This window comes from Falco punctatus (genome assembly GCF_963210335.1).
Source record: "Falco punctatus genome assembly, chromosome: 4".
Lineage (NCBI taxonomy): Eukaryota > Metazoa > Chordata > Aves > Falconiformes > Falconidae > Falco > Falco punctatus.
Window position 1 is genome coordinate 42004855 of NC_137583.1, and position 13355 is coordinate 42018209.

Genomic DNA, 13355 nt, shown 5'->3' on the forward strand with positions numbered 1-13355 from the left:
GTACAGTGGTAGCAGAGTACTGATACAGCTTGGGCTAAGGAAATGCCCCCTTGCCTCCATATAGGTTTTCCCATTTTTTGTTTTGGAGCAGTTTGTAGCTTTGGCACGGAATCACGCGAAGTGCGGCCGGGGCAGTGACGCTGACACCAAGTGATGTGGGAATGGGGGTAAGAAACGCGGCTCACACTCCGGGCAGCTGGCTGGGTGCTTTCAGCGGCCAGGCTGAGCTTGGCTGCCAGCGCCCGCGTTTACCCACTCCCCAGGATTTCTACCGGGCGGGCGGTGCCGGGTAGCAGTTAAGCACAGCGCAAAGCCCCGCGCGTTGCCTGCTGCGTAAGGGCCGGTGAGTGCCCCGCCTCCGCCGCGCCCCGGCAGCCAGGCGAGCGGGCAGCGGGGCCGGGGTCGGCCGCGGGCATGCGCAGCCCGGGCCCCCCGGTGCCGGCCGCGGGAGGCGCTGCCGAGCCCCGCGGCGGCTGCGCGGTGCCGGTCCCGGCCCCGGCCGTCCCTCTGCCGGGCACCGCGGGGCGGCGGCAGCGGCGCGCCGGAAGGAGCCGTCCCCTGCGACATGGCGGCAGGTGGGGGCCGGGGGGAGGCGGCGCCGCGCTCCGATCCCCGCAGCCAGGCCCGGCGCGCAGTGGGGCGGCTCGGGCGGGCTGCGCTGGCGTTCCCCGAGCGGGGGCGGCGGGCGCTGGGCCGGGGCCGGGGCTGGGGCCCGGAGCTCAGGCTCTGTCTGCCGAGCGGCGCCCGGCGCTGGCGCTGCCCCTGCCCCGGCTGCTCTGCGCGGCGGGTCGGGGGGAGCCGGCCGGGGGGCGCTTTGCAGCGGGCGTGGGTGCGGCGGGTGCCCTGGCAAGGGGCAGGGTGGCAGGCTGCGGTAGGCTTTGTAGGAGTTCGTAGAACTTCATAACTGAAGTGGTAAAGGTTGCCTGCTCAACGTGAAACGTTTTCAGCCTGTGCATTTATGATTCTGTTCAAGAGCAAGCAGATAATGGAAAAGCTAGCTTCGTCTCCCGAGATGGCAATGCCGACACGGGAAATGGCATCAGCAGTTTTTACAAAAGGGGTATTAAGGGTATGTGAAGCTGGTGAGATGTGTGTGGGGGTGTTGTTAACTACATCGTTGATACGATGTGTGATGGCTTGTATGTGTGATGGCTTGTATGTGTGATCTAAGCTTGTCACCTCAGTTACTAAGCACCTATTTGTTTTCAGATCTGTTCATCAGTGTTTCACATGCACTTTACAAAATGGCAAGTTTTGTAGAGTATAGGGAAATAAACGTCCTCTTTATTTTTCTGTTTATAAGAGATAATTCATTTGTTTGTCCCTTCGGACAGAGAGAGAGTTCAGCCTTGGACATTAGGTAATGAGGATAATTTCAGGTTTTTATATATATTTTTTTCTGAGAAAGAATAAAGAGCACCAAAGATAGGAGGCATTAACAGCCCTGTTAGTGGAGGCATATAAAAGGAGCTGCATTTTCTTCAGGAAGGGCAGATACTCCTCATAAAAGATGTGGGGGACTAACCCTTGATCATATATTTGGTAATTGTGTCAGTTTCTGAGAAAACTCAGAGATTCCTATGAAGAATAAGGTTCCTTAAAATGGTGAAATTGAGCACACATGGCCTTTATATTTCTTGAAGACCTTGACTTAGCATTGTAAGTCTGTGCATTCATGGTAACGTGGTGGGGATTTTTAGGGGGTGGTCGTGGTGTTTTTAACACAGGCTAATTAGTAGCTCTTCCTAAAATATGCAGTGTGTGCCAGTGAGCTGCTAGCAGTTACGTATTTGATAATTCTTTGGAGCATTATAAAAGAGAGCATTGTTGCATTGCAACTTTATTGGACAGTGCCATCTCATTTTTATCCTCTAAAATATTGCTGGAGCAATGTTCAGACAGTGTCAGGATGTCACTAAAAGCTGTCTGTGTCTGGTTTTAGGTTGGATACCATGGTGCGCAACTTGCTGTCTTATTGGGGCATGCTGGAGTTTGCATGCTCACGTCTTGCCTGATGTCTTCTCAGAAACTATGTCATGAGCTTATCTTGCTGAGCAAACTGTTACTTGATGTCTGTTAATAGAAGAGTATCAAACAATTTTGTGACAGCACTGCATAGGGGACTGGTTGGGTACCTTAAATTCCTCTCACCAGCACATCATGGTAGATGTGACAGAGGAGGAGATGGACAACCCCACATTTAAAAGCGACACTGTACTTTCTGATGTTCACTTACACTGTCCAAACAAGAGACGTCTCATGGTGCGATTGAATGCAGTTGGACAACCAGGTAATGTATGTTTAGACTGATGGAGCTGTATTTTTAAGTGTGTTTATATCTTTGTAATGTGTGAATCCTGCTTTAAATGGTTGATCTAATCATTACATATTTTATTCCCATTAGAAGCAGAATCACTTCCTACTCAGTCCGTAGGAAGAGGCCTAGCTGGGTTCTCCTCATGAAATTAACTACAGAAATGAAAACTATTAATGTAGAATTTGTAGACAGCCTATCTTAAAAAAAGAAAATCTAAATTACTTTCTCAGAAGAAATAACCAAAGTAACTAACATGCTTGCAGGTTTAATTTTATTTATTTATTAGTTCATTTAGCTATAATCTCAATAGAGCACTTTGGGAATCATGTTAAAAAGTTGGGATGTTTCTTGCATGCACACAAAAGGTGAGAAGCCAGGGGCTTTAAATTGTGTAACTTAAGTTTAAAATAAAAATAATTAATTTATGTTTTTTTTTAAATAAAACCTTTATGTGATGATATACCATCTCTTCCAAAGGAGCCTAACAGCTTTGTTTGGGTTTTGGTTTGGTTTTTTTTAATTTATTTGTTGTATTTTTAAAAAATTGTCAACAAGAAAGCTCAAAATAGCAATGTTTTTTAGCTGGCGTATAATTTGAAGACTCAAGGCTGTAGTGGAAATGAACTGGCAGACGCCTCTGATTGCCAGCTTGTAGATTTCTATAAAGTTGTCAAGGAAACTGACCTTGAAGTTTCTGGTAAAATGTTCTGTAGAAAAGTACTGTTCCTGCTGTGACAGAAGCATTAATTGTTTGGGTTTTTTTTCAAATCCAGTTGTGATATGAAAAGAACAACTTTTGCAGCTGTTCTAGCATATGACAATGTAAAAAAATTATAAACTAGGCTTGCGAAAGAAGCGTATAATAATTTGGACCCTGATCGGGTCAAACCCAGGTAATTAATGTTATGATGTGTCTTCATGCTGTTCAGCATGTTTACTGTGATCTTGCTTGATTCAAAGAACATTTCAACAGGATGAAATGGCAGCATGTGCTACCTACTCTGAATGTACTTTGTCTAGGAAATTCCTTTATTTATTAAGGCAATCTTAAGACTTGAAGTTGCTTGAATTCCTAAAGACATTTAAAACAGTAAAAAAAAAAGAAAATCCTACTTTTTACTAAACATGTTTGTTTCTTGTAAGACAGAAATTAAATTTTAACCTAAAGAAACAAATTATAATTTGTACTAATTCTTCTTTCAACTTGGTTTGACCTTGTCTCAACAGAAGATCTTTTGGGGGATGTAAGAAACCATCCCTTCTGGCAATTGTTAAAGTAAGTGTTACTAAATCAGATGAAAATGTGCATTGTGACCACATTGGTGCAGAGTCAGCCGGTAGACTGTGAAAGTGCTTCATTTATTTCTACTCACAGAGCTTAGTAACAGAAATATTTCTTCATAGCAAATTGAACTATATTTCAAGTTATCAGTATAATTTTGTATCCTCTAGATTTTTAATATGTGAAATGCATACCAAAATTCCATTAATGTGGAAGTTGCGCATAGATTCTGTTCTTACTTGATTTTTTAAACTTTTTTCCCTGCTCCGCATTCTTACAGTGTTCCTGTCATATTTCAAACTCCTTTGGAACACAGAAGGTTTAGCATCTGAGAAATGTGTGAGAGAATCTTCAACAGAAAGAGAATACCAGTACAGAAGTGGAGATGAACTGGGTGATAAGGGCAGAAAAAAACTAAGAAAAGAAAAGGAATTAAATAGTGAAGGAGTAGAAGCTCTGCTAGACGATGATGGAGACTTGGAAGTAGTCAGAAGACCTCGAAGTGCCTCTGATGTAGAAGCAGAGGATCTTTTGAGGGATAGAGTGTATCCTGTAATTCTCATGAAAGGGAGAGAAGATGCTTTTGAAGATGAGGAAGAATGCACTTGCAGTGATATTGTTAAAATAGGTAGGTAGTAGGCTTGTAGTCAAGGAGAAATGGAATAAATGTGTTTGTGTAAACCAAAAGAAAAGTAGGTTTTCTTTAGAAATGAAACATCTGTTGTTAAGTGAAAGGAGATAATAAAAAATAATACGATGATATTGTAATATTTCAAAAACTTACCATGTTTCTCCAGAAGTGATTTGGGCTATAGTACACGTTGGGAAACAGTGCTCCTTAGTTAGAGTGGGGGTTTTGGCATTATCTAGCATTATTATATAGAATTAAGAATGTTTAGTTCTATATTTGAAAGGGAAGCAGGACTTGATTTTCAAATTTGCTACTATGGAACATGGTCTGAACAATGTTTTGAGATAATTATTTCTGTTTACTTTCATTTTCACAGAACATACTATGGCAACTCCCTTAGAAGATGTCGGTAAACAAGTATGTATTCTGCCTTGTAGTATCTTGCTGTTCATGGATTGTGCTTCAGAATTTATTGTTTTGACTGCTGCTCTTATCCACAGGTCTGGCGTGCAGCCTTTCTTCTTGCTGATTACATTTTGTTCAAACGGGACACATTCAGGTGTTGCTCGGTGCTAGAGCTTGGAGGTGGCACTGGAATTACAAGCATTATCATGGGAATGGTTGCCAAGAGAGTTTATTGTACAGGTAAGGCAGTTACATTCAGTTAAATATTTTCATGAAACTTCATGAAGCAGTGCTTTCATCCTGGCATTTTCATCCTCATCTGTTCAGTTTTAGTTAATAACTTTTTATTAATGTGTATAAAGTTGTGTTGAAAAATAGGAAGAACTTTCTAAACAGAATGAAAAAGCCATGCTACTTGTAAGTGTAAGAGTTTAAAAGCAAGATACATTGCTGTGAAGTCAAGATAGTGTGCCTAGATTAAAATAGGTAGTGTGGGGATCTAACTGGTTTCTTCAAGAATGGCTCAGAGCTTAGTACTGAAAGATAAAAGCAAGAAGGATACTAGGGAAGCAATCATCCATGGACAGAATTGCTCTGAATTTCCTTAATCTCATCGGTTTGAGACACTTAGAGTATTAGTCTGAGAGGTCAGGGGCATGTGTGGCCCGTGCAAAATATTCTAGTTTTGAATATAATTTTCACTTTTTTCCAGATGTTGGTGAAGATCTTCTGGCCATGTGTGAGCAAAATGTTGTATTAAACAAACACCTGATGGAGCTGGGAAGTAAGTGCTGTACATCGTTGATGCAATTGCCTATATATCAACTACTCTGGGATTAAACAGCACAGTCATTGACTACCGAGCATATTCACAAGTAAAAAAAAAAATAGTCTTGGTTAAAAGTGACTCATGTAAAAAGAAAGATGCAAGATAGCTGTATGTGGTCCATAATGGGACAGCTTCCTTTTCAGAAGAGCAAAATACTTACTCTTTCTCTGGTCATCATTGAAGACCAGCTGTAGTTTCTGCACAGTCATTGTGTGAGTTTCACTGAGGTACTTGGGAGGATCAGAGATAGCCAGGTGCCAGGGTCATGTAAACAGAGTGTAAATGACAGAGGTAGAACTCTGAAAAGGAAAAGTATTTTGCAAGTGAGATGTAAAAAAGAACATAGTTTGTCTTTCTGACCCTTAAGTTCATCGTGTTCTCTTGTGAGTAACTGGTTTTGTACAGTAAATTATTTGATGTTCAACTTTGTTCCATGTCTCCTTGTAATAGATCTTCATCGCTTGTTTCAGAACAGATTTTTACTCTACTTTTGCTTAGGTACTGTCTGAAAGGCCATTTGTGACTGATGCGATCTTTCTTCACCCACAGGGGGAGAAGTTAAAGTAAAAAAACTGGACTGGCTGAAAGAAGAATTCTGCACTGGTAGGTGGTTATAATGGGTCCTTTTAAATATGGTTTGGTGTTTTGATGTGAGGGGTTTTTTTTCCCTCCAGAATCATCAAGAAAAGCTTATTCTGTTTATGAAGTAAAATCCTCCAGCACATACGCCTCTGGAAAAATAGTTGAAAGTACACAATTGTCTTTGGGTGCATTGTTGCCATGTGAATGAGTAAGGAAGGGTTTACTCATAGGTTGAGAATAAACAAGTGGTGTCTATCCTTTACTTAGGTCAAAATCCAAGAGGTACAAATGAGATGTGCCTGTTATGTGGTGATAATGGAATCCAGGCACAGTGACATGGATTTGGGTTACTGTAATCCAGATTTTGATATGATGGTATTGTGTGGCTTATGACTGCATGAATACAAAACTATAGAAGGTGGTGGGGAGGGTAGGTGATGATTTGAAAATGTATAAATATTTGTTCCAAATGTAGTGGTGAATTTGTTATATTTTAAATATCTGCTAAGGGAATGTGTTCTGCTGCTTTTAGCAAAAGAGAGGGAACTAACTTGAGTAACATTTAAAGTGCAACTAAGGATAGTAAAGCAGATCACAAAAACTTTCTAGTGGTTGCAAGGTCAACACAAAGTGGTAGCACTAGATTATGTGAAGCCTACTTAACAGTTTATTTTTTTTATCATCAGTTGGATTTGAGGTAATGCTTCTAAGAAATGGAATGACTATTTAAACAAGTGGAAACATCCTTCACACATTCAAAAACCTCTCTTGGACCTCAGAAAATTCTGGTTAATGAAAATATTTGATACTGCCAGTTGAAAAGGCTTTATGTTTTTTCAGCTTCCAGAGAAAGTTTCTGTATTTCAACAGAGTCTAAAATTTTTAAAAGCATGAAGTAGGAAGCTTAATAAAAACTTACACAAAGATGCATTTCTTTTTTTTTATTTAAAGGAATATTTATTTTAAAGTAGCTAAATCTGTGATTTCACTACAAGATGGTAGTTGGTTGTAAATTCTAAAGTGAAAGAAAACTTGCCAGTGAGCCTTGGGAGGGCTGGACATAATGCAGAGGAAGCAAGGGACTGCAGGAAACTTCAGAGCATGAATAGAGAGAGGTTTTGGGTTACCTTCAATGGAGTGCTCCATTTATGGAGTAGCAGATGACCACAGGAGTTATGAAATTTCTTTTTTCCAGCTGTCAGTCATTTCAGACATTTAATCATGTGTACCAAAGCCATATTCTTTGTTACAGATCCTGAGGCTCTTTATAGCTGGTCTGAAGAAGAGATTGCTGATTTACATGAGCACTGTACTGTAATAATGGCAGCTGACGGTAGGAAAATATAAACACTTAAGCATTATGAGTAATAATTTAAACATACCTGGTTTGATTGTTAAAATCTAATAGGTCAGATCCTTACTTAATTTGTCAGAGCTTTCTCTTAAGTGTTCCTGCCTGTGTTTGTGGTTTTTTTTTTTGTTTTGGTGGGTTTTTTTCAAAGAATTGTATTTACATTCTGAGTTAGCAATAGGAGAACTACTATATTTTTCTTCCCTTTGGTATGGTAATTACTTGTGACTAAATAAATTACTCAAAGAACATAATCACAAGTAAGTGATGAATTTGACTTTCAGAAGAGCTTTGTCATCTTCGTTATCCTACCTTTGTTTTACATCAGATAACCTCTATGCAAATAATGGTAGATATGTGGTTAGACTAATATTCTGTAATTTGAAGAGCAGTTTCAGATGCTGTGCTTGCCCATGGAGTCTATGCCTTTGGATATCTGTGTGGGGTTTTTTTCTACTCTTTTTTCTTTTCTTTTCTTGCTTAAGTGAAGGAATGAAAAATGACAGGCTAGCTTATCTGTATAGGAAGCACATTGTTTCAATGTATAAATAAAGGAGGTGTGGTTTTAGTTATGATATTGGAATATGTTGCAAGGCTGCTTTCTAAGGAGATATGGTTATAATGGTATGCAAATTAGTTATTGCCTTTTTTGTATTTTTGTAAAAAGGGAGGCCCTACACATTGTGATATTCTGTCTGTCTTAGCTTTGCAGTAAGATATTTCCAGACTGATAGAAATCTTGTTAAAGTATTGTAAGTTGTCTGACAGAAGTGATTCCCATTGATACACAAGAAATCTAAAGAAAGCCTGACATAAGTAGCAGCAGCAGATATTATTACGGGGTCAGTTGTTGCTATTTAACTAAATCCCAAAGTATATTTTTATGTACAGTGACTTGATTGATTAGAATAATCAGACTTCGGCCTGTTGTTTCATACCTAAGACATAAGTAAATAATACATTTAAGTATACATATTTTATGCTCTTAATCTTTTTTTTTATAGTATTCTATGATGATGGCCTGACAGATGCCTTGTTCAGAACTCTGTATAGAATCACACACAACTTGAGAAATTCTTGCACAGTTTACCTAGCATTAGAAAAGAGGTAAGTATAATCAAGAACTTCAAATAAAAAGCATTAAAAACTTTATGTGCTTTAATTATCGGGAAGAGATGTCTGATCTGATTGAAGGTCAGCTTCTGATTTTCATCGCAGATTGCAGGCTGCAGTATATTCTCAGGACATGCATTTTTTGTGTGTGTGCTTAATTTTTATCAGCTCAGAATTTGACTTCCACAAGAATTCAGGTTTTGTTGTCCTACCTGTTGTCCTACTTATCTTGCATCGTATAACCTCTGCGCAAATAAGGATAAGTAGTCTGATGTATTTTACAATGCCTGACAATATTTGCTATATATTTTTGGGGTCACAGGGCAGAATGAAGAGGCACAGAGATCGGATAAATGTTTCCCAGCTCAAGTACCACTATAACAATTTCTTTTGTGTTTTCTTTCATGGAACTGTTGCATGTTTTTAAGTAGTCTTGTGTTGCAGTCTATTCATAAACTAATACATAAGTAGGCTTTGCTTAAATCTGTGGAGATAAGCAATAGCTATTCATATGATTTGTTGCCAGTGTTTGTCCAGGAAGCCAAGCCAATGATTCTGTTGCAGCAGGTGCTTTAAAATCAATTGAAAAGATTCATCCAAGAATTACTGTGTGTTGATGTTAACATAAGTCTTGTCTACTTTTCAAGAATAGCAGGGCAGAGGGGTTACTTTTGTTTGGCTATCAAAGTTAGTTAATCACGCTGAGAAGACCCACATTTTCTATTAGCTGAGGAAAGTTATATAGCTATTTAAGATGCCTGTATAGGAAAGACATATTAAATTAAGTATTTTCTTCCCAGGCTGAACTTCACTTTAAGACATATGGATGTTACATGTGAAGCCTACAGTCATTTCAGAAATACTCTGAATGATTTGGAGAACCTCCAAGATAGAAAAATTAAATATACTGTAGAGCCCATTAAGGCTGATTTTTGCCAGTTTCTCATCTATGAACGAATTGAGCAGTTGGTAAGTGGCATTCATTAGAATAAATGTAATGTGTTGGGCTAACCATCTCAAATTAGTTTTCAGCTGTTTACTTAACATGAAGTATGAACAGGAGAATAAACATTACCTTTTCATTTATTTCCATTTAGCTTTTTGTCATTTTAAAATGATTCTTGTTTGTGCGTGCTTACATAATCTGTACTAGATTGATATAATGTAGCCATTTCTATCCCCAGCAGTAGAGTGGCTTAGATTCCACTCATTTCCTCAAAGGTTAAGAAACAGTCTCCATTACTTTGTAAAATACAATTTTTGCTATTGACTAGGAAATTGGACCAGAACCTCTTCTCATATATTTGCTTGTAGAAGAGCTTTAATTTCATAGTTTTAGTACTTCAAAGTTCAGGATATAATGTTGTAATACCTATGGAGAAGGCAATTAGCTGTAACCTTCTGTTACTCATAAACATGTCAAATATAATATTTGTAGTTATATAATTACCTCCCAAGCACTTATGGTTCTCTTTCTTTTTTTTCACTCCTCACCCCCCTCCAATCAACTGCTCTTTTGAATATTGTGCGGGGTGGCTAATAGCTTGCTAGCTTCTAGAACAATACAATCTAACAGATCTTTTTAGAGAACTTGCAAATCTTGCACTAGGTTGCAAGTCTGTTACCAAGAAATGATGTTCCTGTAGCCAACATACAGTTGCTGTGTCTTCTGCAGTATGTATGCTTGGTAAGGTTATGGGGGCCACAGTTACTTCATGCCATTGATTTATTTTACTTAATGCTGATACCTTCAGGCATAAAACATGCATGCAAAACTTCAAAATAATTTGTAGAAGTACATAAATATAACCTGGATTATGCCTAAATGTATAAACTCATTCCCTAACCTTTTTGCAGAAAGCTATTGCTCTTTTAAATACATGCATTTTTAAAATGCCTAAGTGTTTTATCATGAAGTATATTGCCACAATTCAAGGTGTCATGGTGAAGAGCATGTTGTAGTTTGCTTAATAATCTTCTGTATAGCAGACAAAGCATATGCTAATTTATTCTACAGAAATAAAACGGCCCATTCTTAATCTTCATTGTCAAACACATTGAGAAGGGGTGTGTGTGTTTAAGACAGTCAAGGTCTCACAAATGCTTCCTCAGTAAAATGAGTATTTTTTTCAGTTGTATTTTTACAAGCATTATTGAAAGCGTTTGTCAACACAGGCTAAAAAAAGAGCAAAATTGAGTCAAATTACTGCAGGATGTCATGCAGACCAATGATATTATTTTAAAACAAATTATTTGAATCATACTAATTATTTTATTCTAAAAGTCATGCTACAAGAATGAAGAAATCTATTATTTTGCTCTGTCTTAAATACAATTCTGTGGTTGTTCTAGAAATTACATAGACGGACACTGTCTATAGATGGATGTATTGGGTGTGTCTTGTCTTCAAGTGGGCATGTTGAACTTCTTCATAATTGCAGCCTACTGATCTAAGAAAATACCTGTATGTTTGGTTTTTTTCCACTCCTACAGGAATTGTGGAAGATCATTGCTGAACAGCTAACATGACAGGGACATGAGAAAATAGAAGATATTTTATTTAAGGATAAAGGCTTTTTGGATGTTTTATTAAAAAAGGATATTCATCCCAAGAAAAGCATTTTCCTGGTGGAACTGTGTTCTCGGAAAATACTGCTATGCAGATTTGCTTCAGTAAGTTTTGGGTTTGGCACTTAGGACATGGGATTTTTGATATTTCTTTTACAAAACTGAGTAATGTTAATCTTCAGAGTACGTGCTAGATGCCAAACAGTGGCATGACAAGGTGACTTGCTCTTTGGGATTGGTGACATAGGTTTTAGAGTCTAACAAAGAGGTATTTAACCTTTTCCATGTAGCTGATTTGAGGGTGTCGTGCATTCTCCTTTTTTGTTTTCTGAATATGGACACTGTTCTTGGTCTCATCCCAGTTCCACGTTGCTTGTATTTATGGACATTTGTGAAACAGTTCTGAGCAAAACCTGTTTATCTTCCGTGAACTTCTCTTTAAACAATGTGTTCCTGAAACTTAGTCCTTAATTTTCAGTTTGTGCTTTCTAAATCATTCTAGTTCAGGGCTGCTGTCTGAACTGAAAGGAGACAAGATGCATTTTGTTTCAGCCTATAAAAGTACTCCATAGAGGTCTTGGAGCTGTGTTGTCCTGCTGGAATTTTAAGCGTTTCTGTCCTTGCCAGATTGAGGGTGGGAAGGTAACCATGTAAATTGATATGCCACTGCTCTCTTATAATGTTTGGAATTCTACCCTTAACGTATGTATACACGTGAGGCTGAGGAGACGGAGGTGACCAAGAATGTCTTGCCCATACGGACGAGGCCTTCAGTGTTTTAGCTTTTGGATTAAAGTACAACATACTGGTCACATCTCTTCTGTGTTGTTAATGAAACCAAAATCTATTTGTACTTTTTATAACTTCTCTGTGTACTGTTATGTTTATATCACTTGCCATATGTACGCTGTCAAGAAGTTCTTGTGCCTGCTGGATTCTTTAGCATTATGAGAGTATTGGTGATGAAGCTGCTCATGCCTGTGACTCGTGGGAGGCTGCATACATTACATTAGACGCATCTGGTTGACTTCTTGAAAGTCTGTTTTACGTTTGGTTTAGTTCAATTGTTTTAAGTTGGGTATTTTATAACCTGCTTATGTGTATGAAGACTTATATTTGTGTGGTCTTTAATGAGATGAAAGGTTATTAGATGATGATGGCCTTTTCCTGTGAGCATAGTCAAAGTAAATATGTTGTGTTAGCATACATCTGCCTAGGTTAATACAGAACTTCTCTCTCATAACCTTCATTTGAACTTCAAAGATACAAAACTGTATTTGAATCCAAAGATTCCCAGATGGTGTCCTTTTGGTTGGTTGCTTGGATTGTAATGTTGTTAATTTTGGTAGATTAGCTGATAACAACTGGGTTTGCATGTAGCTGTTTTTTAAGTAGTAATTTTATGAAGGCTGTAGTATGAAATTAATTTGAACTGATGTGAAATAGTGTGTGCAGTTACGAGATTTTTACTTGTGCAGAACTTCTGAAAGTCTTTGCAATTATCAACAGAAACTCATCCGAGTAGAGAGATGCTGTAGATCCTTGTAATATAATTCAGCCATTTTACCACAGCTGGCTTAGATTAACATCTGAAAAATATTTTTATGCTTGAATCTTTGGTTGAGAAAATACAAACATCATGGCTGCTTGGGAAGCAAGCTGAAGTAGAATTTCCTCCTAAAGAAACAAAGTTAATCTTTCTTTTGAAGGGAAACAATGACTTAAGGGTTCAGTGACTGAGATCTAAAGGCCAAATTGCAAATTTGTGTATGACCCTTTTCACTGATGATAAGGGATAGTCAGCAAGAGGCAACAATTCTAAGAACACAAGAATCACAAAGGTCTTACAATGCCTCAGCTCTGCGATGTTAATGAGAGATCATGTAGTCTGTCTGGCCAGAGAATTGTCCGCTGCCACTTACGGATATTAAGCACAGATGCTACCTTCTCAATTTGGACTTTAATCATACTTCAAATATGCCATACACGGTAGTTGTTTTCAGAACTCATCTTGCAGATTTACACCTTTAGTAGTGCACTGTTTATTAAGATGATTAAAAGTGGGGAATTGTTTAGTCTTGAGTATATATATTGTGATTGGAAATCAAGTTACTGCTTAAAATGATAATGCCTTGAGCACGTTATCTGTATTTATGTAATCAAGAAGGATTTTTCTCCTAATAAAGCATTATTTAAAAAATAGTATGCTCCTGTGGTGGTGTATGTAAACTTTGAAAAATTGTAACAGTTAATGTTTGTAAGGGTTTTTTTGGCAGT

General features: G+C 38.4%; 1 protein-coding gene across 3 annotated transcripts; it reads left to right on the forward strand.

Annotated features, from left to right (window-relative positions):
* The first annotated feature begins 454 nt into the window (after window positions 1-454).
* Window positions 455-13280, forward strand: METTL22 (methyltransferase 22, Kin17 lysine). 3 transcript variants are annotated; one of them, XM_080384582.1, is made up of 11 exons: window positions 455-575; window positions 1943-2290; window positions 3880-4227; window positions 4607-4647; window positions 4731-4875; window positions 5348-5419; window positions 6014-6067; window positions 7299-7379; window positions 8402-8504; window positions 9311-9479; window positions 11004-13280. In XM_080384582.1, the coding sequence occupies exons 2-11, from the start codon at window positions 2161-2163 to the stop codon at window positions 11037-11039; spliced, it is 1179 nt and encodes a 392-aa protein (XP_080240708.1). In that variant the 5' UTR covers window positions 455-575; window positions 1943-2160; the 3' UTR covers window positions 11040-13280. The 3 variants fall into 3 exon arrangements, with proteins under 3 accessions (XP_080240708.1, XP_080240709.1, XP_080240710.1); XM_080384583.1 differs by lacking the exon at window positions 455-575 and adding an exon at window positions 605-1069; XM_080384584.1 differs by lacking the exons at window positions 455-575; window positions 1943-2290 and adding an exon at window positions 2307-3593.
* The last annotated feature ends 75 nt before the right edge of the window (window positions 13281-13355 follow it).

Excerpts from the sequence above, each read along its gene's own strand:
- METTL22 (XM_080384582.1), top strand. The coding sequence starts at position 2,161 with ATGGTAGATGTGACAGAGGAGGAGATGGACAACCCCACATTTAAAAGC. Across the intron at positions 6,068-7,298 it reads GAAAGAAGAATTCTGCACTG|ATCCTGAGGCTCTTTATAGC; the intron begins GTAGGTGGTTAT and ends TCTTTGTTACAG. Across the intron at positions 8,505-9,310 it reads TACCTAGCATTAGAAAAGAG|GCTGAACTTCACTTTAAGAC; the intron begins GTAAGTATAATC and ends TTTTCTTCCCAG.